The sequence below is a fragment of the Oncorhynchus masou genome, chromosome 6 (assembly GCF_036934945.1).
Source record: "Oncorhynchus masou masou isolate Uvic2021 chromosome 6, UVic_Omas_1.1, whole genome shotgun sequence".
In the NCBI taxonomy this organism is placed as follows: domain Eukaryota; kingdom Metazoa; phylum Chordata; class Actinopteri; order Salmoniformes; family Salmonidae; genus Oncorhynchus; species Oncorhynchus masou.
Genome location: NC_088217.1, coordinates 15,041,336 through 15,067,524, shown reverse-complemented (window position 1 = coordinate 15,067,524; position 26,189 = coordinate 15,041,336). Strand labels below are relative to the sequence as shown.

General features: G+C 42.8%; 2 protein-coding genes across 8 annotated transcripts; one reads left to right on the top strand and one right to left on the bottom strand.

Moving 5' to 3' along the window:
- The first annotated feature begins 5,692 nt into the window (after positions 1 to 5,692).
- Positions 5,693 to 17,917, top strand: LOC135541395 (NACHT, LRR and PYD domains-containing protein 12-like). 5 transcript variants are annotated; one of them, XM_064967600.1, is made up of 13 exons: positions 5,693 to 5,801; positions 5,895 to 6,614; positions 6,818 to 6,936; positions 7,529 to 7,770; positions 7,955 to 8,089; positions 8,650 to 8,679; positions 9,241 to 11,005; positions 11,309 to 11,482; positions 12,114 to 12,275; positions 12,358 to 12,531; positions 15,539 to 15,703; positions 15,861 to 15,910; positions 16,111 to 17,917. In XM_064967600.1, the coding sequence occupies exons 3-13, from the start codon at positions 6,926 to 6,928 to the stop codon at positions 16,758 to 16,760; spliced, it is 3,558 nt and encodes a 1,185-aa protein (XP_064823672.1). In that variant the 5' UTR covers positions 5,693 to 5,801; positions 5,895 to 6,614; positions 6,818 to 6,925; the 3' UTR covers positions 16,761 to 17,917. The 5 variants fall into 5 exon arrangements, with proteins under 5 accessions (XP_064823672.1, XP_064823674.1, XP_064823676.1 ...); XM_064967604.1 differs by having other exon boundaries at positions 5,700 to 5,801; positions 6,564 to 6,614; XM_064967603.1 differs by having other exon boundaries at positions 5,727 to 5,801; positions 6,507 to 6,614.
- Positions 17,918 to 18,172: 255 nt separating this feature from the next.
- LOC135541396 (neuronal acetylcholine receptor subunit alpha-4-like) lies at positions 18,173 to 25,229 on the bottom strand. Of its 3 annotated transcripts, XM_064967607.1 has the most exons (6): positions 25,185 to 25,229; positions 24,972 to 25,081; positions 19,417 to 20,332; positions 19,238 to 19,264; positions 18,982 to 19,101; positions 18,173 to 18,370 (listed from the first exon to the last, which is right to left on the bottom strand). In XM_064967607.1, the coding sequence occupies exons 1-6, from the start codon at positions 25,212 to 25,214 to the stop codon at positions 18,233 to 18,235; spliced, it is 1,341 nt and encodes a 446-aa protein (XP_064823679.1). In that variant the 5' UTR covers positions 25,215 to 25,229; the 3' UTR covers positions 18,173 to 18,232. The 3 variants fall into 3 exon arrangements, with proteins under 3 accessions (XP_064823679.1, XP_064823680.1, XP_064823677.1); XM_064967608.1 differs by lacking the exon at positions 19,238 to 19,264 and having other exon boundaries at positions 18,982 to 19,080; positions 19,546 to 20,332; XM_064967605.1 differs by having other exon boundaries at positions 18,982 to 20,332.
- Positions 25,230 to 26,189: the final 960 nt, after the last annotated feature.

Here is a 26,189-nt window from a genome sequence, read left to right as displayed (position 1 = left end):
TTGGGACGTACGCAGCAAAAAGTTACACGTTTGTAGTTTTTACCACATATATTCCTCTTTTCTTTTTTGGGAAATGCTATTATAAAGTACCACATTATGAGTAATAATACCCATAAAACTTAGCAGTCAAACAAGAAAATGGTTCCTATCGTTTTTCCACCATTCATTTTTCCAGTAGTGGATTTTAGAAACACTTAAAATAAGGGCTGTGTTTTGTGTAGGCTTACCCTGGTCAATATATTCACCTGTATTGACACCCGAAAAATGAAATGCTAATTAGCTGCTAATGTGGCTATCATAAATAACTACCCATTTGTATTTAACCTTTTATTTAACTAGGCAAGTCAGTTAAAAACAAATTATTATTTACATTGACTGCCTACCCCGGCCAAACCCTAACGACGCTGGGACAATTGTGCGCCGCCTTATGGGACTCCCAATCACAGCCGGTTGTGATACAGCCTCGAATCAAACCAGGGTCTGTAGTGACGCCTCTAGCACTGAGATGCAGTGCCTTAGACTGCTGCACCACTCGGGAGCCCCCAAATACCATAATAATCTGGGCAAGATTGACGAATCGAGGCAACGGTAAGAATCTCTGGATTAACTATCTAATGTTAGCTAATTTTAGTAATGAATAAGTTAGCTACATTTAAATTTAAATGGACAATTCTGTGAAATGTCTTGTGCAAGGTTTAAATTGACATTGATACCTGTTAACAAAGGTGTCAGCCGGAGAGAACGTGCAGGAGCTTGCAGGGATTTGTAGTCTTGAATGATATCTACTTTGATGCTAATTAGCATTTTCGAATCTGAAAGTAAATATAGCCGAATATGTTGATAAATCACATTTTCCAAGAGATTTACATTGCTATCAAAACATCACGCCAGGGTAAGCCTACATGAAACACAACCCTTATTTTAAGTGTTTCTAAAAAAATATATGGGAAAAGTGGATGGTGGAAAAATTATTTCCCTGTTTGATCGCTAGGATTTATGGGTATTGTCGAAGCTGAAATACCACCTCTGCAGGATGAACAATTAAACTCGCCCCTGCCTACTCAATAGCAGGTCAGTTATCAATCCTCATTAATACCTACAGATCTGATAGATGCCGCTCTGCCTTACCACTGAGCTGGCATACAGCGAGGGACAGTTCTTCATACTCAACAGTAAGGGCCTTACAGTAAAGTTGCCTATCTCCGGAGTCGAGTGCCTACGCTCCCTCACCCTGAACCTATAAACTCGGCACCTTCTCAGGATCGTCCTGGCCAGAGCTTCCGCTTCAGCACACTATGAGCGGGTCGCCCTCCTCTGGCTTGGCTTTAGCCCAGAGACACCCCTCCTTACAACTCCTACCAATGCACTCAGTACCTATAGTTGGGTCTCAGGTTAGGTTCCTTTATACCAGCCACTCGGGCCCCCGACAGACTAATTAACCAGATGCAAAAAAAATCCTCAATTAATCAGGTCTATTTCAGAAACCTAGAGTAAATCGACATGCACATGGTGACAGAACAATAAAGCAGGTTTATTCAAAATTCCAGAAACAATAAAAAAATCTACAATCAATCAATCAATCAATATCACCAATCAATGACAGGCAAACATCAACAGTAAATTAAATTGATAGAACCTTCAGTGCCCTTAACTAAACCCTTATCGGGGTGTGCCAATAAAATATTTTTTGTCTTTTATAATTTTATGAGAAGCACAATATTTAATAACAAGAAAAAACGTCTACTACGTTCTACAACTGTATAAAGTCACTTAGATGGCATCTAAAAACTCAGCTAAGCTACTTCAGCACACTTCCATCAATGAGGTGATATTAACTGAGTACAATAACAAAAATATACACTACCATTCAAAAGTTTGGGGTCACTTAGAAATGTCCTTGTTTTTGAAAGAAAAGCACATTATTTTGTCCATTAAAATAACATCAAATTGATGAGAAATACAGTGTAGATTTTTAATGGAATATCTACATAGGTGTACAGAGGCCCATTGTCAGCAACCATCACTCCTGTGTTCCAATGGCATGTTGTGTTAGCTACTCCAAGTTCATAATTTTAAAAGGCTAGTTGATCATTAGAAAACCCTTTGCAATTATGTTAGCACAGCTGAAAACTGTTGTGCTGTTTAAAGAAGTAATAAAACTGCCCTTCTTTAGACGAGTTGAGTATCTGGAGCATCAGCATTTGTGGGTTCGATTACAGACTCAAAATGGCCCACTTTTCCCATTGAAAAAGTATTTAGACCACTTACTCAGTACTTTGTTGAAGCAACTATGGCAGTGATTACAGCCTCAAATCTTCTTGGGTATGACACTACAAGCTTGGCATACCTGTATCTGTGGAGTTTCTCCCATTCTTCTCCGCAGATCCTCTCAACCTCTGTCAGGTTGGATGCGGAGCATTGCTGCACAGCTTTTTTCAGGTCTCTCCAGAGATGTTTGATCAGGTTCATGTCCGGGCTCTGGCTGGGCCACTCAAGGACATTCAAAGACTTGGCTGTGTGCTTAGGGTCGTTGTCCTGTTGGAAGGTGAACCTTCACCCCAGTCTGAAGTCCTGAGAACTCTGGAGCAGGTTTTCATCAAGGATCTCTCTGTACTGTGCTCCGTTCATCTTTCCCTCGATCTTGATTAGTCTCCCATTCCCTGCTTCTGAAAAACATCCCCACAGCATAATTCTGTCACCACCATGGTTTACCGTAGGGATGGTGCCAGGTTTCCTCCAGATGTGACGCTTGGCATTCAGGCCACAGAGTTCAATCTTGGTTTCATCCGACCAGAGAATCTTGTTTTTCATGGTCTGAGAGTCTTGAGGTGCCTTTTGGCAAACTCCAAGCAGGCTGTCAAGCAGGCTGTCATGGCCGCTCTACCATAAAGGCCTGATTGGTGGAGTGTTGCAAAGATGGTTTTCCTTCTGGAAGGTTTTTCTATCTCCACAGAGGAACTCTAGAGCTCTGGCAGAGTGACCATTGGGTTCTTGGTCACCTCCCTGACCAAGGTTCTTCTCCCTCAATTGCTCAATTTGGATGGGCGGCCAGCTCTAGGAAGAGTCTTGGTGGTCCAAACTTCTTCCATTTAGGAATGATGGAGAACACTGTGTTCTTGGGGACCTTCAATGCTGCAGAAATGTTTTGATACCCTTCCCCAGATCTGTGACTCGACACAATCCTGTCTCGGAGCTCTTCGGACAATTCTTTTGATCCAATGGCTTGGTTTTTGCTCTGACATGCACTGTCAAGTGTGGGGCCGTATATGGACAAGTGTTTGCCTTTCCAAATCATGTCCAATCAATTGAATTTACCACAGGTAGACTCCAATCAAGTTGTAGAAACATCTCAAGGATGTTCAATGGAAACAGGATGCACCTGAACTCAATTTCGAATCTCATAGCAAAGTGCCTGAATACTAATGTAAATAAGTTACTTATGGGGTATCATTATTGGATATTGTGTGTAGATTTCTGAGGAATTGATTGTATTTAATCCATTTTAGAATAAGACTGTAATGTAACAAAATGTGGAAAAATCTAAATTAATTTAATTCTTAAAAAGCTATAGAAAAATCTTCCAGCATTTGACAGGTTCTTCTAGCAAGCTCAAAGAGTTTTACCTCTCCCAAAATGCATGGCTCTTTTAAACCCTCCATTTCTCTTTCTGCTAACTCATTGAGGCTAACACCTGCTCCGATGACGCATTCAGTGGTTAACACCTTATACAGCCATCGCTCAGAATGTGCTTTCTCAGCACCCACCATTCCTCGCCTAGACAGGATGTTTGCTTTCACAGGATGCCTGCCTTGACAGGATGCCTCCTTATGGCCGTTCTGACTTTCTGGTATACATACATTTTTAAACATACATTTTTTTTAAAGTAACATTCCATACTTCACTCCAATATAATCTCACTCTATGCTCAAACATTTTTGCGTGTTATTTCTTACATTATTAGCCCAGAATTGTTTTTGTGTTATTAAATGCAGCCGGAAATAACTTTTACATATCAAAGCGGTGATAACTCACCAGCATTACGATCAGGAATACTACTTTCCTGAATTGGATCCTTTGTTCGTACCCCCCAGGGCAATTCAATTTAACCCAGTGGCTGCTCCAAGATGCCGGCGGCGGAGAAGAGGTATTCGGAGTGGACTTCTAGTCCGACTCAGGAGACGTGCACACCATCCACCGCTTCCAAGTATATTACTTGCTAATGTTCAGTCTCTGGACAATAAAGTAGATATGCTCAGGGCGAGGATCTCCTTCCAGAGCGACATCAGGGACAGTAACATAATCTGTTTCACGGAATCATGGCTCTCTCCGGATAGACCTTCCCCTTCCATACAGCCAGCTGGGTTCTCAGTACATTGCGCAGACAGGAATAAAGAACTCTCCAGGAAGAAGAAAGGCGAGGTGCATGTTTCATGATTAACTACTCATGGTGTGATTGTGGTAACGTACAGAAACTGAAGTCCTTTTGTTCACCCAACCTAGAGTACCTCACAATCAAATGCCGACCATATTACTTCCCAAGAGAATTATCTTCGGTTATAGTCACAGCCGTGTATATTCCCCCTCAAGCCGATACCACGACGGCCATGAACGAACTACACTGGACTTTGTGCAAACTGGAAACCACATATTCTGAGGCCGCATTTTATTGTAGCTGGGGATTTTAACAAAGCAAAGTTGAGGAAAACGCAACTGAAGTTCTATCAACACATTGACTGTAGTACTCGTGCTGCTAAAATACTCTACCACCGCTACTCCAACTTCTGCAATGCAATGCCCTCCCCACTTCCTTTGACAAATCAGATCATGACTCCATTTTGCTCATCCCTTCCTATAGGCAGAAACTCAAACAGGAAGTACCCGTGCTAAGGTCTATTCAAAGTTGGTCTGACCAATCGGAATCCATGCTTCAAGATTGTTTTGATCCCGCGGACTGGGATATGTTCCAGGTAGCCTCTGGGAATAACATCGACGTATACACTGACACGGTGACTGAGTTCATCAGGAAGTGTATAGCGGATGTTGTTCCCACTGTGTGACTACCCAGAAACCGTTGATAGATGGCAGCATTTGCACAAAACTGAAAGCGCGACCCCCTGCATTTAACCATGGCTAGGTGACTGGGAATATGGTTGAGTACAAACAGTGTAGTTATTCCCTCCATAAGATATCAGTACAGAGACAATGTGGAGTCTTAATTCAACGGCTCAGGCACGAGACGTATATGGCAGGGTCTACAGACAATCACAGATTACAAAGGGAAAACCAGCCACGTCGTGGTCACCGACGTCTTTACCACACTGCTTAGTCCTTTGGTGGTGGGTAGTTCTGTAACATCTCATGTTGGAAGGCATGGACAAAACGCAGCGTCGTAAGTGTTCATGATTCTTTACTACTCAAAAACACTCGAACAAAATAACAAAGCACAAAAACAAAACAGTTCTGTCAGGTGCAGACACTAAACAGAAAATAACTACCCACAAAACACAGATGGGAAAAAAAGCTACCTAAGTATGATTCCCAATCAGAGACAGCAATTGAAAGCTGCCTCTGATTGGGAACCTCACTCGGCCAAAAACAAAGAAATAGGAAACATAGTATGCCCACCCTAATCTAACCAAATAGAGAAATAAAACGGCTCTCTCAGGTCAGGGCGTGACAGATCTGCAGATCTGTACAGTCTATCAACCTGACAATAACTGAAACCAAACCAGTCAGACTTAGGTCTTGGGTGTAATAAGCAGGAAGAAAATCGCACATCATAACCATCAAACAAACAGAGGGTAAGCAGAACAGACCAGATGATATCACTTTACATTTCCAGTTCGTTAGTTTTTGTTTTCTTAAAAGGGAAAATATTTGGTTTTATATTACAGGATTCACTATGACCTAGGCAACGAAGTTGTGGGCACATACTGTTGTGGCGGGTTGGACTGGAATGTGCTTTGGAGATTACTTATTGGCCCAGTAATGCATTTCATTGTTGTCCACAAGATACAGTAATACCTCTACTCTGATGTAAAGAATTACTGCTCCAGACGTCATGGCTTAGGAATTGTTCAACTGTTTTCTGTAATGCATTTGGCTACTCACCACTGTGGCTAATGATTGACAGAAGTTTTACAGTAACCAAGTTATTTATCAGGAAGAGACATATCAACCTCAACGTATCCAGACAGATTGGTATTTGTGCAATGAGACTGATCAGAAAACATTTATTTATTTTTTAGAGTAAACAATTGTACAGTTAATAAAGGACAAATCAAATAGAGAATAACGCAAGAATGTTTTTTTTATACAACACTTGTTTTCAGTGTGGGTCTCAGGCTTTCAAGCTGCCCACTTGACAAAACTAGAAATATTGGTATGGCTGCATACCAATCGTCAACATGACGTTAATAGCATGTGGCTAGACTGTGCACATACCTCTCTTTAGTCCAGGCCTGTCGAACAAAGTGTTCTTTTATCACGTGTCCATGTCATGTAAGATATCCGTAGATAACACATATCTAGAGAATGCAGTTTAAGATAGTGCCGTGTTCCAGGCCGACTGCATTGCGGACGCCGAGCTGCCAGATCTCACAAAGTAATAATAGGTAAGTAATAATAATAATACAAAGTAATAATAGGAGCAGATAGAGAGAAATAAGTTGGTTATGAGTCTCAGTTTTACAGAGTTTAGTTCTCATCTGGTGGTCATGCTAACGTGTATGTTTCAGCTTGTCAACATGACACTCCCTTATAGACCTACTGGTTGTTCTGGAGATGAGTTGGTTCAGGTTTTTCTGTGACTCTGTAGGACTTCCCACCCATCCGAAGAGGCGATGTGACAGACATTGTTGAAAAGATGTTGAAGGTCTACAATGATGAAGGATCCAACTGCATGTGCTGAGTAAAATCCGCTGTAATGGAACACAGGTGGGATTTTGTCCTCTATGGGTATTGAAGAAGAGGGGGATACATGGGCTTATACACATGTTTATTCTACCTCCCGACAATACAACACCCTGCATGTGGACGCCTGTCATGACAATAAACAATGACTTCCTATTAATGGTATCGATCAGCAGGCAGTTTCGCCACAGCAGAGGGATGGCACAAGCTTTCTTAATTGGTCGTTCTTCCTGTTTTTTATTTGTTTCAGTCTTTTATGTTGCGTCAACATCCCTCAATAAAGCCACAACGACATGTGACAGACACATGACACTCACGCACAAAGCTATGTTTTTGTGAAATTCCAGAAGTTTTTGGACTGTACAAATGCTTGAACATTAAAACTCCTATTTTACCTAACCCTAAATCTAACCCTAACCTTAATCCCAAAAACCTAAAATTAACCCTAAATCTTAAAATAGCATTTGAACAAATTCAGGACCTGAAAAATGTCCTGACTTGTTTTCTTACCTTTTCAGGACATTGGGGTGAAATGTTAGGACAATGAGGTCCTGATAATGTAGGAAAACAAGTAGACACACACAAACACACTGAATAGCTCTTCTCTCTCTCTCAGCGGTGAGTGGAGCTGGAGGGCAGGTCTGAACGAGCATCAGTCCAGCTGTTCAGTGTGTGAGCAGGGGCTGAGAGACCCCGTTTCTTTTAACTGTGGACACAGAGTGTGCAGACAGTGCATCGGCAGCTACAGGGACCAGCCTGCTCCATCAGGAGACTCTGGCTGCCCCGAGTGTGGAAAGAGATCCAGAACACATTCTGAACCGAACCTACTACAACAACATGGTATTAGACACCAAGAAAGTAAGACACCTTTTTGAAAATTATGATTATTTTTCTGATTTATTTGTAAGAAAAAGTATCCTTAAAGTGTTTATGGCTCAAAATGATTGACCAAGTACATTTGGATCTACGTGCAATTAGAATGTTCACCACCAATTTTCAAGTCACTATGCCAATGTTGTTCTGTTTGATTGTCAATTAACAGAAGACCAGCATGTTGAGGAGCATAGAGTAGTTTCTATCCCAACCTCCATTAGAGCTCAGGATGGAAGCACTATCATCGCCCCATTCATCTACAACTCTACTGTAAGAGACATCATCATCACTGTGCCAAAAACAGGTGAACACTTTACATTCTCACAAAGTTGATGTCTGTATGAACAGATACCGGTTTTAGTGAAACATCTCAGGTCAGATATTATGTTGTGTTGTGCAGACCTAGGATAACTATAGTTTTAACTATGCTTTGTGGAAAGTAACTATTTTCCCTGGGGAACAAATAGTTACTTTGGAGGTGACTACATCTATTTGAATACAGTATTTGGCAGCCATCAAATACATTTATTTTTTCAAATAACTTGCATATAATCAAATACTTTCAAATATTATTTGGTTTTCTGAGAGTTATTCAAAATACTTTCAGATATGATTAGTTTTTTTGAGACCTGTATTTGAATATCGAAGAAAAAAGTAGCCTTTAAGTTGAAACTCTATGTAAACTATATTTGACTACCTTACAGTAAGTTTTTGAAAAGTTGGTATTTACAACTATTCTCTCCAGGTCAGATGCTAGCTGATGTGTTGTCATACGGTTGATTTACTTACTCCAGGATTCCTTAAATTCATATTCAGAACTGTAAGATTCCTACAATAATTATCATTTTTCTTTATTATTTCTAGAAGCCCCACATAGCTGTTCCACACAACAAGGGTAAGGCATCAAACATTGTATTTCTTGTAATTCTATCTACTGCCTATTCTCCATCAAGTGTTGCTACTGTTCTATATACTACTAAAGTAAGGCCCTATACACTTTATTGTGCACATTCAATTTCCTGACACCTTATATCAATGATGATTGTCCTCTTTAGGAATAGAATGGTGGACTACTTTAACTCAGTCTGTCTTTTCTCTCTCTTGTTTCTCCAGTGAGTTGAGCATCAGTTCATTACGGCTGCCCCAGGCGTACCATACAACCTGGTATTTGACAGCACAAAAAAACAACACCACAGATTTAGGCATTTTCCCCAGATCTAATTCATTCAACTTAGCATAAATATATTTTGATCTGGTGTTAATTCAAAATGGTGATATAAGTTTGAATCTCAGAATCAGTTAGCTGGAGCAATATACTCCACTTGAATTTTTGTTATGAGACTTTGAGTGGCTTCTGAGTGACAGAGTAAACTTATTCAAAAGAGGGTTACAATAAGAGTAAGGTGCTTTACTTCATAACTTGAACTTCATGTTTTTGTTTACATTTCATTCTAGTGAATGATATTCTCAAGACATACAAAGCCAGTCTGAGGAAGAAGTTTGCATTGGTGTTAGAAGGCACCGCAGTAGATCAAACTCCCCTTAATAGGATTTACACACAGCTCTACATCACACAGGGAGAGTGTGAAGGGGTTAATAAAGAACATGAGGTTCGGCAGATTGAATATACATCCAGGAGAAAAACATCACCAGACACCCCTATCGACTGTAATAACATTTTTAAACAATCACATGGAGAAGAGGAACCCATAAGGACTGTGCTGACGAAGGGCATCGCTGGAATCGGAAAAACGGTCTCAGTGAAGAAGTTCATCGTGGACTGGGCAGAAGGACAAGCCAATCAAGATGTAGATTTCATATTTGTGCTACCTTTCAGAGAGCTGAATCTGATTAAAAACCAATGCAGTCTTCATGGACTTTTAAATGGCTTTCACCCTGAACTTTCTGGGATAGAAGATGTAAAGAACTACACTGATGGTGAAGTTCTGTTCATCTTTGATGGTCTGGATGAAAGCAGACTTCCCTTGGATTTCCAAAACAACGAGACACTGTTTGATATGACACAGATCTCATCAGTAGACGAGTTGCTGACTAACCTCATCAAGGGGACTCTGTGTCCCAAAGCGCTCCTCTGGATAACCTCCAGACCAGCAGCAGCAAATCAGATTCCCCGCGACTTGGTCAGCCGGATTTCAGAAGTACGAGGATTCACTGACACGCAGAGAGAAGAATACTTTAAGAAGAGATTCGGTGAAGGGAAACTAGCCAACAAAATCATAACACATGTAAAGACATCAAGGAGCCTCCACATCATGTGCCACATTCCAGTCTTCTGTTGGATCACTGCAAAGGTTCTAGAGGATGTGTTTTGTAGACAGAGAAATGAGAGAGGAGAGATCCTTACAACTCTGACTGAGATGTACGCTCACCTCATGGTCATTCAGATAAACCTGGCAAATGAAAAGTATCAGGGGCAGAATGAGAGGGATAGACAGAAGATCTTGGAATCAAAGAAAATCTTCATTTTGAACCTGGCACGATTAGCATTTGAACAGCTGCAAGAGGGCAATATCATATTCGACGAGGAAGACCTGAGAAACTGTGGGATTGATGTTAGTGAAGCCTCAACATACTCAGAGTTTTGCACAGAATTCCTGAAAGAAGAGTGTGGGTTGTATTCAAAGGTGTACTGCTTTGTGCACCTGACCTTTCAGGAGTTCCTTGCTGCACTGCATGTCTTTCACTGCTGTGTGAGCAACAACATCAAGGCCCTTGAGTCTTTCCTGGAGAATACTTCTGCAGCGCTTCCCTTGCATGAGTTGCTGAAGATGATGGTGGACAAAGCCATGAATAGTCTAAATGGACACCTGGACCTATTCCTCCGCTTCCTTGTTGGCATAACACTGGATTCCAATCAGAGATTGTTGCAAGGCCTACTGCCAAAGACAAAGATCAGCTCAGAGACTGTTGAGGAGATTAGAAAATACCTCAAGAATCCTGGTGCACATCATGTGTCACCTGAAAGGTACATCAACCTTTTCCTCTGTTTGACTGAGATGAAGGACAATTCAGTTCAGGAGAACGTTCAGAAGTTCCTTGAGTCTGGAGAAGAACTGTCACCTGCTGACTGCTCAGCACTGGCCTATGTGCTTCTGATGTCAGAGGAGGTGCAGGATGAGTTTGACCTGGTGAAATACAACACATCAGAGGAGGGGCATGACAGACTGCTCCCAGCTGTAAGAAACTGCAGAAAGGCAATGTAAGACTTCAGTCAAGACTAATCTCACACATACCAGAAAATGATGAAATCTGAATAATTCTAGTCCATATTTTTCATTATGTATGAATGCTGAGAGACCTAATAGCCCTAACCATTTGTGTGCTTTTGCTTTCATTTCACTTATATATATATATATATATTTTTTATCAGAACAACAGGTTGCATGAGATCAAGTTATTATGAACCGATCCTACTCAGCAGACACCAAATAAAATAGGATTCAACAGTTTGCCATGGCCTGCACAACATCAGACTGAAATGATATGTTCTCTGTTTCTGCAGACTGTCTGGCTGTACTCTTTCAAATCAGGTCTGTGACACACTGGCCTCCATTCTCCAATCTGCATACTCACCTCTGAGAGAGTTGGACCTGAGGAACAGTGAGCTGTTTGATGATGGAGAGTTTATACTTTTTGCTGGACTGGAGGATCCACACTGCAAACTGGAGACACTGAGGTCAGTACATTTGGAGACATCTTTATATCACCAAATCAAATTGTATTTGACACATGCGCCAAATACAACAGGTGTAGACCTTACAGTGAAATACTTACTTACAAGCCCTTAACCTACAATGCTTTAAGAAGTTTTAAGAAAACCAGAAACTGTAACATTGTTGGATTGTTTTGTTAAAGACATAGTTTGGAACTTTATCTACTTCCCCAGAGTCAGATAATCTTGTGAATACCATTTATATGACTGTACAGTATAAAGGAAGTTAGAGGCCAATGCTAACTACAGTAGCATTTGCTTGCCCTAAAGATAGTTTCAATTGCGCTAACGCAAGTTGGCAACGTCCATCACACTGAACACAGAGACATACAAATGGTTTACACAAGTTCAACGGACTCTTGGGAAGTAGATAAAGGGCATCGTCGCAAATATCCCAAACTATCCCTTTGAGGTTAATTTTCAGAGCAAGCTCTAATGCATTCTGTTTTCGTTGATCATAATTAGCATTAAGATCATCTTAAAAGTACACTGGTAGAAAATGGACAAACAATGATCTTAATGCTAAAGATGATCTTTATGTTTTTGGGAAGTTCTTCCCAGCCTGTTTCAATGGTATGTTCTCACATCTTTATAGACTTACTGGCTGTGGCATCACAGGGGAGTCTTGTGAAATATTGGTCTCTCTTAACTTATCTCTTATTGAGTTGGACCTGAGTTACAACAGACTGAAGGATTATGGAGTGAAGCTGCTTGCTGCTGGATTGTTGAGCCTACACTGTAAACTGGAGAAACTGAGGTCAGTCATTACTTTGTGATTTTCCTCTTTTTATGGCTATTGTTGCCTAGTGTGTTGTAATATTATTATTTCTCTCATTTAGGCTGAATAGATGTTGTCTGACAGAAGACTGTTGTGAAGAGTTGGCCTCAGCTCTCAGCTCAACCTCCTCTCACTTGAGAGAGCTGGACCTGAGTCACAATGACCTGCAGGATTCAGGAGTGAAGTTGCTCTCTGCTGGACTAGGCCATCAAAACTGTAGACTAGAGATACTGAGGTCAGTATTTACGAACATACTGTGCATTACTATGACTTGGATTCAATCAGATTGAACGTTAACCAGCGTCAGCCAGCGTTGGAGGTGTAACTGCAGTATGAGGTGACATATCGGTGAGCAGCTGCTCTTGTGTGTCACAAACCAGTCCCTTTCTTATATCCCTACTGTGTTAATGTTCAAATGGCGCTAGAAAGTGTAGGCTCTATCGATGTTAGAAATAATGACTCTCCAATGTCAAACCATTGATGTGAGGCTAATGGATGTTTTCATGTTCATTTAGATGGAGGATTTATGCATCAGTCTAATTTGAGTGTTTGTAACGTGGCTGCATGGGATTTGTCGGATTATAGTCAGGTGTGGTTTCATTGTATCCAATGGCAGTGTCTGTGATCAGGTAACGCAACGAGCTGCTTGTGAATTTGACAGCTCTAACGCAGTTCCACCTTTGACACCGCCAAAACAAAGCTATGCGTATGTCATTCTGATGTCATCTAGCCCTAGATCATAAAAACACCTTACTGGCTTTCTTGCTCTAACACTTGTCTGTCCTCACTTGCTCTGATTTCTCTGATAGATGTTTTAGAAAGTTTATACTTACAATGACTGTGATATGTGGTTCTCTTACCTACCCTATTTGAATGCACTGGCTGGATAAGCGTGTCTGTGTCATGCCCTGACCTTAGAGATCTTTTATTCTCTATTTTGGTTAGGGTGGGCATTCTAGTTTATTTATTTCTAGGTTGGCTTGGTATGGTTCCCAATCGGAGGCAGCTGTCTATTGTTGTCTCTGATTGGGGATCATATTTAGGCAGACTTTTCCCACCTGTTTGGTGTGGGATCTTGTTTATGTATTGTTGTACTGCATAGCTTCACGTTCGTTTTTGTTCTGTATTGTTTTGGTGAGTTTCATTCATTAATCATGTGGAACTCTATGCACGCTGCGCCTTGGTCCATTTAGTCATTAGACAATCATGACAGAAGATTCCACCACCCCAGGACCAAGCAGCGTGCCCAGGAGGAGCAGGTATCCTGGGCTTGGGAGGAGATCCAGGAGTTAAGGACATCCTGGACTTGGGAGGAAGTAATGGCAGAAGACGAAAGCCTGCCATGGAAGCAGCGAAGGAAGGTTAGCGACGACACCAGGGTTCGCGGCCACGATGTAGGCCCAAGAAGCAGCCTCAAAAACATTTTTTGGGGGGGAACACGGGGTGGTCGGCAGAGCCGAGGTGTGAACCAGGCCAGTCTGGGAGAGGAAGGTGAACTTGGAGGGGAGTGAATCAGAGACAGTCAGTGAGTTGATGGGGAAATTGGAGGAGAGAGTTATGAGAGAGCTGTTGTGTTGGTGCATGAGGCACGACATTCGCCCTAAGGAGCGTGTCTTCAGTTTAATGCCACCTGAGTCAGCTCTCCGTACTCGTCCTGAGGAGCGTGCTAGCCGTCTGGTGAAGACTGTGCCGGCTCCATGCACCAGGTCTCCAGGTTGCCTCCCCAGCCCTGCACGTCCTGTACCAGCTCTCTGCACTCGCCTTGAGGCGCGTGTCATCTGTTCGTTACCATGTGTGCCGGTTCTACGCACCGTGTCTACAGTGCGCCTCCACAGTCCAGTACTTCCTGTACCAGCTCCCCACACTTGCCGTGCGAAGGTTGTCATCTGTCCAGGACACGTTGTGCCAGCTCTAGACCTCCAGTGCGCCTCCACAGCCCGGTACGTCCTGTGCCGGCTCTACGCACCAGGCCTCCTGTGCATCTCCCCAGCCTGGTATGTCCTGTGCCAGCTCCACGCACCAGGCCTCCTGTGCATCTCCCCAGCCCGGTACGTCCTGTGCCAGCTCCACGCACCAGGCCTCCAGCGATGGTCTGCAGTCCAGAGCCTCCAGCGACGGTCTGCAGTCCGGAGCCTCCAGCGACGGTTCCCAGTCCGGGCCTGTTCCCAGTCCGGAGCGACGGTTCCCAATCCGGGCCTCCCGCGACGGTTCCCAGTCCGGAGCCTCCCGCGACGGTTCCCAGTCCGGAGCCTCCCGCGACGGTTCCCAGTCCGGAGCCTCCCGCGACGGTTCCCAGTCCGGAGCCTCCCGCGACGGTTCCCAGTCCGGAGCCTCCCGCGACGGTTCCCAGTCCGGAGCCTCCCGCGACGGTTCCCAGTCCGGAGCCTCCCGCGACGGTTCCCAGTCCGGAGCCTCCCGTGATGATCCATGGCCCGGAGCCTCCAGTAATGATCCATGGTCCAGAGCCTCCTGCGAGGGTTTCCAGTCCGGAGCCTCCTGCGAGGGTTTCCAGTCAGGAGCCTTCTGCGAGGGTTCCCAGTCCAGAGCCTGGCGACGATCTACGGGCCGGAGCATCCAGCGACGATCCACGGTCCGGAGCTTCAGGCGACGATCCCCGCACCAGAGTTGCCACCAGAGCTGGTGGATCCGCGAGCGGAATGGGGTCTATGTCCCGCACCCGGAGCGGCCACCAAGGCTAGAAGCCCACCCGGACACTCCCCTATAGAGTCAGGTTTTGCTGCCGCAGTCCGCACCTTTGGGGGGTACTGTCAAGCCCTGTCAAGCCCTGACCGTAGAGATCCTTTATTCTCTATTTTGGTTAGGTCGGGGTGTGACTAGGGTGGGCATTCTAGTTTATTTATTTCTAGGTTGGCTTGGTATGGTTTCCAATCAGAGACAGCTGTCTATCGTTGTCTCTGATTGGCGATCATATTTAGGCAGCCTTTTCCAACCTGTTTGGTGTGGGATCTTGTTTATGTATTGTTGCTTGTGAGCACTGCATAGCATCACGTTCGTTTTTGTTCTGTATTGTTTTGGTGAGTTGCATTAATTAAACATTTGTAACTCTATGCACGCTGCGCCTTGGTCCATTTATTCATTAGACGATCATGACAGTCTGCTAAATAACCAACATGTAGATGTAAATGCTTTAACGGTAGTGTATCTCTGAAAAGATAGGTTCATATTTCAGCTCTCACCAGCCTCAGTCATGTTGTAAAACCCAGAATTGTTTTTCTCTGCAGGCTGTCATTCTGTAAAGTCACAGAGGAAGGCTGTGCTGTTCTGGCTTCAGCTCTGTGGTCAAACCCCTCCCACTTGAGAGAGTTGGACCTAAGCTTCAATCACCCAGGAGACTCAGGCATGAAGCTTCTTTCTGCTAAACTGGAGGAGGCCCATTGTAATCTCAAGTTAGTGCAGTAAATCTGTGCCAATCTTTTCATTTGTATGCATATTTCTCTCCTATTTGAACCACAAGATAGATTTCTGACCTTCAGTAATTCCAATGGCAACACTTTACTTGATTCCTTGTCATTCACTCACTCACTCTCTGTTCCTCTGCCACAGTGTGGACCATAATGAAGAGATCTGGATAGAACCACAGCTGCTTAAGAAGTGTATGTATGTTTCTTTGTTTTAACCTCATCTATTTTGGTCAATGTACAAAAAGAACACATTCATTATTCCTGTAAATGTAGTGGAGGTAAGACACTTTAGTGATGAGGTAGTTCAGATCCCACCCATGACTTAAACACACAGACACATTGGGTTGATCCAGCTTATTTCCCCTCCTCTAAACCTCTCTTTTCATCCACAGATGCCTGTGAGCCCACTCTAGACCTAAACACAGTAAGCAGACTCCTATCTCTGTCTCAAGGAAACAGACAGGTGACAGGGGTTCGACAGCAGCAGCTGTATCCTGACCACCCCGAGAGATTTGACTGTCCACAGGTGCTGTGTACAGAGGGTCTGAGTGGGCGCCATTACTGGGAGGCAGAGGGGAGTGGGCACTTGACTGTCATAGGAGTGGCATATAAAGGAATCAGCAGAAAAGGAAATGGTCGTGTCTGTAAGCTTGGATCCAATGGCAATTCCTGGTGTCTTGCCTGCTCTAAGTACCATGACTCTGCCGACTACAATAATGAAACCACTAAAATAACCTCCCCTCCAAAGCTATCTGAGCAAAACAAGAGAGTAGGAGTGTTTTTGGACCATCCTGCTGGAACTGTCTCCTTCTATGAGGTCTCCTCTGACACAATGACCCACCTTTACACTTTTCAGACCACATTCACTGAGCCCCTCTATCCAGCATTTGGAATCCAGAGTACAAACTCCTCAGTGTCTTTTGAGGTTGCCAGTAATCCTGTAGAGGCTAAGAGGCCATCGGTGGAAGAATTTCAAGAAATGGGTGGTATTTCCTTAATTGGAGGAGTTCTTCATAAAGATCTTTTCCATTACAGAAACTGAAGAAGCACAAATGTTTCGCTATTGCTAATTTGACACAATGATTGTGGTAGACGTTTCAATCGTAAGGTGACCCTGAAGAAATCACAATAACATTCACAAGAGGGAAAGACGTCTGCATTGTGAATTTGAATTTTAGTTTTCTTGCAAGTGAAAAAACAACAGCACTACAGCACAGAGAAAGAGGATAAAAACGTGAGAGTCAACGTGAAAATGTGTTGATTACAACAAGATTTAAGAGCATGTTAAACCTTACAGCTTTAGGAAAATACCACCTACGGACCATAGTAGCTGCTGTAGGGCACAGCTGGATTGAATAGGCAGGTATAGTTTCAGGTATAAATGTCTTAATGCTAGAAGTAGAGGAATATTGTTGAGACCTAATTTCCAAGAGTATGTACAGTATTTACCTTCACCCACTGTTTCCGGACAGAGCCACTATCCTCTGTTCTCTTCTGTTAAAGAATAAGGTTCCTTGTTTGGATATTAAAATATGTCCCATCTAGGCTACTTTAGCTGAGTTTACACAGGCAGCCCAATTTTAATATTTTGACCAATCAGAACATTGCCAGTAATTGGACAAATGATTAGAATTGGACTGCCTTTGTAAACTTAGCCTAAGGCTCTGTGTTTTAAACTAGCTTAAATATTGTTAGAAATTATGCTCTAATGCTTTATTAAAGCTATTTTTAAACATAATTTTATAAACCTTTATTTGCTTATTATTCCTATTGTTTCCAAAGATATCTCCCATAAGTGTTCAATTAGGTTGAGATCTGGTGACTAAAAAAGCCATGGCATATGGTTGAAATAATTTTCATGCTCATCAAGCCATTCAGTGACCACTCATGCCCTGAAGATGGGAGCGTTGTCATTCTATGGGGCAGAGCCATAGTAGCCAAAATAATGGCCTGCCCAGCATTTTTATACATGACCCTAAGCATGATGGGATGTTATTTGCTTAATTAACTCAGGAACCACACCTGTATGGAAGCACCTGCTTTCAATATACTTTGTATACCACATTTTCTCAATTGTTTTCATTATTTTGTCAGTTACCGCTATGTTTCCACAATCCCAATGTAACTTCTCAGTCCTTCACATTAAAGACCTTTGGCTCCATCTGCTGGCTTCTGGAAAATAAAGCATTGCCAAAACAATTATGTGTCACTTTTTTATCTACAAATGCCTTTTCACAATTAATGAATGAATGAGAAGGTTTTGTGTCCATTGGTCACATCCTCCATGACCCTGTTCACACTCAGGTCTGCACAACTGATATACAATGCATTTGACACAATGGTTGTCATACAACTGATATTTTCTGCACACAAATGTTTACACAAGCATTGTGCAGTGTCTCCACAATGCTTGTGTAATTAATGTTGTGCAGAACAAAATTGTGGCAAGTGAGTTGTTCATCAGTTGTACAACTTGAATGTGCATAGGGTCATTGGCTTCAGAAGTGTTTGGAGTCAGACAGATAGGTCTATCATTCCAGCCAGCCAGGGAGGGACAAAGAGTCCGAGGGTCCCCAGGAGACACACCAAGATGAACAACCACAGAAAGATCCGGTCTAGGACCATAGCCACGTACTTCCACTCCTGCTTCACCTGAAAAATGACAGAAATTCGTTTTTAGTTACTTCAAACACAAAATGAATCACTGTTGAAATATTCAAATTGATAGAATTTGTGTTCCTACGGTTCAGATTGTTCACCATTTATTTAACTAGGCAAGTCAGTTAAGAACAAATTCTTATTTTCAATGACGGCCTAGGAACAGTGGGTTAACTGCCTGTTCAGGGGAAGAACGACAGATTTGTACCTTGTCAGCTCGGGGGATTTGAACTTGCAACCTTCCGGTTACTAGTCCAACGCTCTAACCACTAGGCCGCACCATTGAAATACAGTATGCGGCATTGTGCTCTGAAATATATGGCATTGTGCAGCAAATGCCAAGTCCTGTATCCACTGGCATTCCTAACTGTAAAGCCCGATTGAGTTTTGTGCCATGTACCCTTTTTGATATATTTTAAATAATTATCCGTAGAAATAAACAATATGCATCTTCAGCATACAAATTGCTAAAACTGAGGGTGTCCTGACGCACCATATTCTCAATTTTCAGAGTGCAAATACTGTAGATAAACTGAAGGGGCCTGGGTCTGTGCTCATAGATCTGCCTCCTCAGTTTACATGTTAATGATGAGACCCTTGCTTACAGAGAAGTCGATATCCTCCGAACGGAGGTGGTCTGCGATGTACTGCACACCTTCCATGGCCATCTTCATGGACGGGGATAAGACGAGGAGCCGCTGGTCCTTGGTCATTGCTTTGGCTTCCTTGGCCAGGCCTGAGTGATACTTGCAGACAGCTGAGCAGCTCTGCTTCCTCTCCTCCATCAGGGACGGGTGCTGAGAGAGAGGCCGCTGCATTCCATTACCCATGGAGGAGACCTCCTCATGCAGGCAGCAGTACTGGATGCTGCGCGAGCGACAGCGGATGCTGGTCTGGGGCTGCTCCCTCTCACCCAGGCCGTACTGTAAGCTGAGGGAACGCATCTTGGGCCTGGCCGCGTGGTGCTTGTCCCTGGGTGGGAAGAGAGGGTGGAGGAACAGAGGAGAGCAGCCTGGCTGGGACGAGGTGGTCGGCTCCACCGGGAGGATGGAGTACTGGCTGGACTTGTCCAGGGGCTGCTGCTGTTGCTGGGGAAGCTTGGGGGGCAGGGAAACTTCCATGGGTCGGCCCAAGAAGAGAGAAGGGGAGCGGGCCAGGATCTCCTGGACCTCCAGCTCAGCCTCCAGCTCACCCCATAGCATGGCCCTCTTCTGCATGGCCTCCGCCAGCCTCTTGCTGTTGTCCTTGACCGCGGCAGGCCGCCGGATGAACAGGAAGCCTGGGACGACGTCCAGGAAGACGCGGCGCACCCAGCGGGGCATGGTGTCCGTGCGCGGCGAGCGGTGGTGTACGTTGAGCACGAATATAGTGATGCTGATGGAAAGGGTGACGAAGATCATGGTGAAGAGGAGGTACTCCCCGATGAGCGAGATGACCAGCGAGGTGGACGGGATGATCTCAGTAATAAGCAAGAGGAAGACGGTGAGAGACAGCAACACAGAGATACACAGGGTGATCTTCTCTCCACAGTCAGAGGGCAGATAGAACACCAGGACAGTCAGGCAGGAGATCAGCAGGCAGGGCACGATCAGATTAATGGTGTAGAACAGCGGAAGTCTCCGGATGATGAAGGAATAGGTGATGTCAGAGTAGACCTCGTGGCAGCACTCGTACTTCTTGATGTTGTAGTTGCCCACGGCGTCCACCAGCACCCACTCGCCACTTTCCCAGTAGTCCATCTGGTCCACATTGCCCGCCATGCTGATTAGGTCGATCTTGGTCCGGTCGTAGGTCCACGAGCCAAACTTCATGGTGCAGTTCTGCTGGTCGAAAGGGAAGAAGGTGACGTCGATGCTGCAGGAGGACTTGTAGATGGCCGGGGGAACCCACTTGATGCGCCCGTCGTGGAACAGGTGGGCCTTGGTCAGGTGGGTCACGGAGAAATCACCATCTGCACTAGAGATAAGAAGGCATGATAGAGCTTGATTGTATGTTAAGGAATGGCCTGACAGATTAGACAGTAAAGATAAATTGCCCGTCCACTCGTTGTTTTTTTGTCATCAATGGTAGAAAATAGTTGTTGTGGCTATATATACAAATATTAAGTTTGTATTGCAGCATGTCCTAGTGAAGTCGCCACATAAAAAAATATGATTTTATTTAGATATACCACGGGTACGACACTTAGACTCTTAGTGGCGTGTATTCATGGATGCCAAGTGAAGCCAAGTGAAGTCAGGCTTCATCCAAAAATTGACATTGAAAAAAATAAGAAAAGATACAAAATAATGTAGCATTCGTCTCTTTGTGTTTCATACATTTCCTTCAATTCGCAAGAGGCTGAATATATCTCACCGGAGAAAGCATCCAAGCGAATGAAACAACGCTCCTCTGTCTCTGTATGTGTAGCCCATCTATGTCTGTGATGTTGCCGCCAGTAGCATAGATTGCAAGGGAAGCCAACGAGCATTTGGCCTCCCTTGAATTTGTTTTATTTTAAAATAATAGCCAATCAGCGTTGAGCTAAACTGAGTGAGCTCAGGTGTGGATGGTCCTTCCATCTTTTAGTCATTGTATTAGACTTAACATAGGTGATTACATCATGGTTCCAAGGCATATGAACTAACAGGTTATAGAGCAAACAACACAATTATCACAACACAGGTTGTAATATGGAATTTTTCTTGCTTGGCTTCTCCAGTGATTTTACCCATGCAACGCTATTGTTGACTGGCACTGTTGATTGGGCAGGATGATCTTAAAGTGGACTGGGTCAATCAGGTCACTTTAGGGATTATTCTATTTCAGAAATAATGATCTACTGTGGTATTGCCGTATTATATTTCCATGACTATGTTGGTATAATACTAAAATCTACCTGTACCTATCATCTAAGATCATAAGAGTTGGTATAAGAAAATTTGAACTTTGTACTGTAAAATGGTTTGGTCCATTTCCTGTGAACTTGTTGCATTGCCCATTTTACTTCCTCTTTCCTTCTGCTCTTGTGAGGTTTCCACTAGTTACCACAGTCACAAAGTCTATATGTAATAAATCACGAGAACAAAAATGTGTTTTTTGGTCTTAATTAAAGTTAGGCATAAGGTTAGCAGTGTGGTTAAGGTAAAAAATCTGATTTTTGGGATATAGGTGGGATTTATGAGTTGGTGTGGTAACTAGTGATGACCTTGTGAAAAGGTATGTATTGTTTCTGCTCTGCTAATTCTGTCATTTAATCAGCTAATTCTGTCATTATATCTGCTAATTATGTCATTAAAAGAGTGACAACATCATTACGTGTCCAGTAAAAGAAGTGAAATGTGTTTCCTGTAAACGTTATTCTTACGTTTAGTCTGAATTCTGTTTGTTTAGAATTTTCTATTTGTACACAGTCATAATGTTCACCGAGCATGAGCTGCTAGCTCTCTGTGTTGTTTTTAGCATTCTATGCTAGCTATACAGCCCAGCATGTTAGCGTTGTGGCTATGCTGTTATTGCTGTTGGTCAAACGAAATGAGTATTCATATTCTCTATGGGCACGGAGTTATATTGTTTTAGGTGAGCAGGGGCGAAAGTAACGTGCCCATTTTCTCAGATAACACAGAAGCTAGAATGACGTAGTGAAGTCAGCATGTTCTGCAGGACCTCCCTGCAAAACAAAACGGTCTAATCTGACCATGTTTCGTCGAGTTATCAACAAAACGTTTTGATGTAAGTAAAACGGACCCGGAGGTGTTTTTGGTTGTAGAGTTGTGTTTAGTTGTTTAAGGTTCCAAACATGTAATTTTCTTAACCAATCTAGTGACTAAATGATACCACAGGTTTCAAATATCATTCTAGCTGGTCTTGGCTGTTAGCCTGGGAGAAGTTACAGGAGAGATGGTGGGATGAAAGTAACCCAATGTAAACGGATGACCTTGAATCATATCAAATAAAACCATTCAGCTCAGGCCAATGTTTCCTCTAGTTCATGTTGCTGTTAGCAAAATATCTGAATGTTTGAAAATTATATAAGACATCATTAGAATTATGCCTTAATCAATTGACTTGATGGATCAGTTTCTCACATAAGCTTTGTGGCTCAGTCGGTAGAGCATGGCGCTTGCAACGCCAAGCGTCGTGGGTTCGTTTCCCACTGGGGCCACCCATATGCAGTAGTGGCCCCAGCCGACTTGTAAGTCGCTTTGGACAAAAGCGTCTGCTAAATGGGATATATTATTATTATTATTATTATTATTGACAGGTTAGTGGTTAAAAATATACACTGAGTGTACAAAACATTAAGAACACCTGCTCTTTCCATGACATAGACTGACCAGGTGAATCCAGGTGAAAGCTATGATCCCTTATTCATGTCCCTTGTTAAATCCACTTCAATCAGTTTAGATGAAGCGGAGGAGACAAGTAAAAAAATTATTTTTAAGCCTTGAAATAATTGACACATGGATTGTGTATGTGTGCCATTCAGAGGGTGAATGGGCAAGGCAAAATATTTAAGTGCCTTTGAACGGGGTATAGTAGTAGGTGCCAGGCGCAACGGTTTGTGTCAGGAACTGCAATGCTGCTCGGTTTTTCAGTTTCAACAGTTTTTTTACTGTTTCTATCAAGAATGGTACACCACCCAAAGGACATCCAGACAACTTGATACAAATGTGGGAAGCATTGGAGTCAACATGGGCCAGCATCCCTGTGGATGCTTTCGACACCTTGTAGAGTCCATGCCCCGACAAATTGATGGTGGGGGTGCAACTCAATATTAGGAAGGTGTTCTTAATGTTTTGTACACTCAATGGAAATCTTTATAATTCTGTCAAGCCATGGAAATGATATGCATGATGACTTTGCTGTTTATGAAGAGAATGAAGACGTTTATTCTATTAGGACACGAGGAGCGTGCATGACAGCTGGAGCACCAGATTGGTAGGGCTAAGCATGAATAATCATTGAAAATGGTGAAAAACATGTACAACATTCCAATTAAAGTGAGATGAGAAAATTATGGTTAATAGGCTGCGTTAATCTCGCCCTGCCGGCAGGTACAAAAGTAACGTTGCGGTAGTTCTGTTCTCTTTCTATTTAATTTGAACTCAATTACAATAGAAATGAAATTACAGTTGATAATGGTAGAGGACATACATTGCCTTCAGAATGTATTGAGACCCCTTGACTTTTTCCACATTTTGTTAGGTTACAGCCTTATTCTAAAATGTATTAAATAGTTTTAATGCCAAAGCAAAAACAAGTATTCAGACCCCTCACTCAGTATTCGTTGAAGCACCTTTGGCATTGATTACAAACTTGAGTCTTCTTGGGTATGACGCTGCAAGCTTGGTACACCTGTATTTGGGGAGTTTTTCCCATTCTGCTCTGCAGATCCTCTCAAGCTCTGACAGGTTGGATGGGGAGAATCTCTGCACAGCTATTTTCAGGTCTCTCCAGAGATGTTCGATCGGGTTCAAGTCCAGGCTCTGGCTGGGCCACTCAAGGACATTCAGACACTTGTCCCGAAGCCTCTCCTGCATTGTCTTGGCTGTGTGCTTCGGGTCGTAGTCCTGTTGGAAAGTCACCCTTCTCCCCAGTCTGAGGTCCTGAGTGCTCTGGAGCAGGTTTTCATCAAGGATCTCTCTGTACTTTGCTCCATTCATCTTTCCCTCGATCCTGACTATTCTCCCAGTCCCTGTTGCTGAAAAATATTCCCACAGCATGATGCTGCCACCACCATGCTTCACAGTAGGGATGGTGCCAGGTTTCCTCCAGACATGATGCTTGGAATTCAGGCCAAAGAGTTCAATCTTGGTTTCATCAGACCAGAGAATCTTGATTCTCATGGTCTGAGAGTCCTTTAGATGCCTTTTGTCAAACTCCAAGCCGGATGTCATTTGCCTTTTACTGAGAAGTGGCTTCCATCTGTTGCAGAAATGGTTGTCCTTCTGTAAGGTTCCCCCATCTCAACAGAGGAACTCTAGAGCTCTGTCAGAGTGACCATCAGTTGTAGAAACATCTCAAGGATGATCAATGGAAACAGGATGCACCTGAGCTCAATTTTGAGTCTCATAGCAAAGGGTCTGAATTCTTCTGTAAATAAGTTTTTCCTGTTTTTTATTTTAATGAATTTGCAGAAAAATAAATGAACCTGTTTTTTATTTGTCATTATGGGGTATTGTGTGTAGATTCCTGAATCATTTGTTTTATTTAATCAATTTTAGATGAAGTCTGTAATGTAACAAAATGTGGAAAAAGTCAACGGTCCTGAATACTTTCTGAAGGCACTGTATATAATTTGCTTGACATAACATATTGTGTCTGTAGCTCTATTGATCTGAGTAATTATGGAAAAAAGAAGTGTTACTTTCCACTCAGTTCTCCCTTACTATTCATCAGGCAGTTTAGACACATGAAACTAATGCCTGTTATTTCTATATATTAAAAACTAACAGAAGTCCATCCTGTACTCTACACAAAACACAGAAGGGAACTTTAAACCACTTTTAAAGGTAAGGAATCATGTAAGTCATTTCCTAATATGGGTGAACATTTAGGACATGTTTCAAAGTATATACTTAGCATGCATACTTAGCATTAAAACGTTACATACTTGTTGTAAAGAACTATATCTGGTCTCCAGATTAGATGGGATGGGATGTGCATGGAGGTGACATTCTCGTATTCCTTTGGATTCCAGCAGAGCTTGTAGTCATTCCACTCCTGGAGGAAACAGACCAGTAGAAACTCAGTGTGAGCAAATCACACTACAGATACAATAGATCATTCAGACACAGAAACGTTGTGTCATTTTGATTGGACTCACATGTTTCACCCAGACATTGGTGATCATCATTTGATTTTTCTCATCCTGATTTTGAGAAAAGACAAACAGTATAAAGATGGTTGATGATGGTATGCACTTACTCATTGTAGTATCTGCATAGACAGGCTGGGATTCAGTGAACCCTGTCATAACGATGTTTTCAAAGTGTGTTAGGTCTGACCATGCACTCAAACAGTACAGTCCAGAACCACTGTTTGATTTGATCTCAAGAAAAAGAGCTACTGTGTAAATGCAGATTTGACTGAATCGACCATTAGTATTCTCCAAACAATAATTAGTCAATTAAAATCAACATTTTTGGCACTCAGGCATATGCATGGCTTTGAAGGATTTGAAGTTTTATTTCCTCCTCACCACATCAATGAGCTGGGCAATGGACAACCCAAAGCGCACATGCACCACATCAGAGACATTGGCAACAGGGCGTGCCAGTTTGTTGTAATGGCTGAACAGAGTCCTCAGTAGCCTGTCCTCTGCCTGAGCCCGCACCCTGGGGTGGCTACACACTGGAGGAGGAAGGGGGAAGGAAGGGGAGGAGGAAGTGGAGAACAGAATCATAATTAACCTCAAATGTTCCCAAAGTATTACTGTTGTTTTCCACATTGGGCTATTTCCTATAAATATACCCATGTGCAGTACATATACCTTTTAAACAGGACACTAAAATGCTGATTCCATGTATGAGGAACCCAAAGTGTGACCAATAATAAATAAATACTTAACTACAGATACTGTTATCATCAAATAAAATAACATTATTATTTTACTGAATTTAGATTATTAAATGTACTCTAAACTTCAAATTGTCATTAGCAGTCCTTACAATGTTCACTATCCATTGTTCACAAAGGTAGATGCATCCAACTATTTGGCAGCATGATTTCTTAAAATGTTATACAGTAAATCACCTGTATACTAAACACAAGACTGAAAGTGGAATCCACATTAATTAAAACTTAAAGTACTTTGTACAATATATTTGTG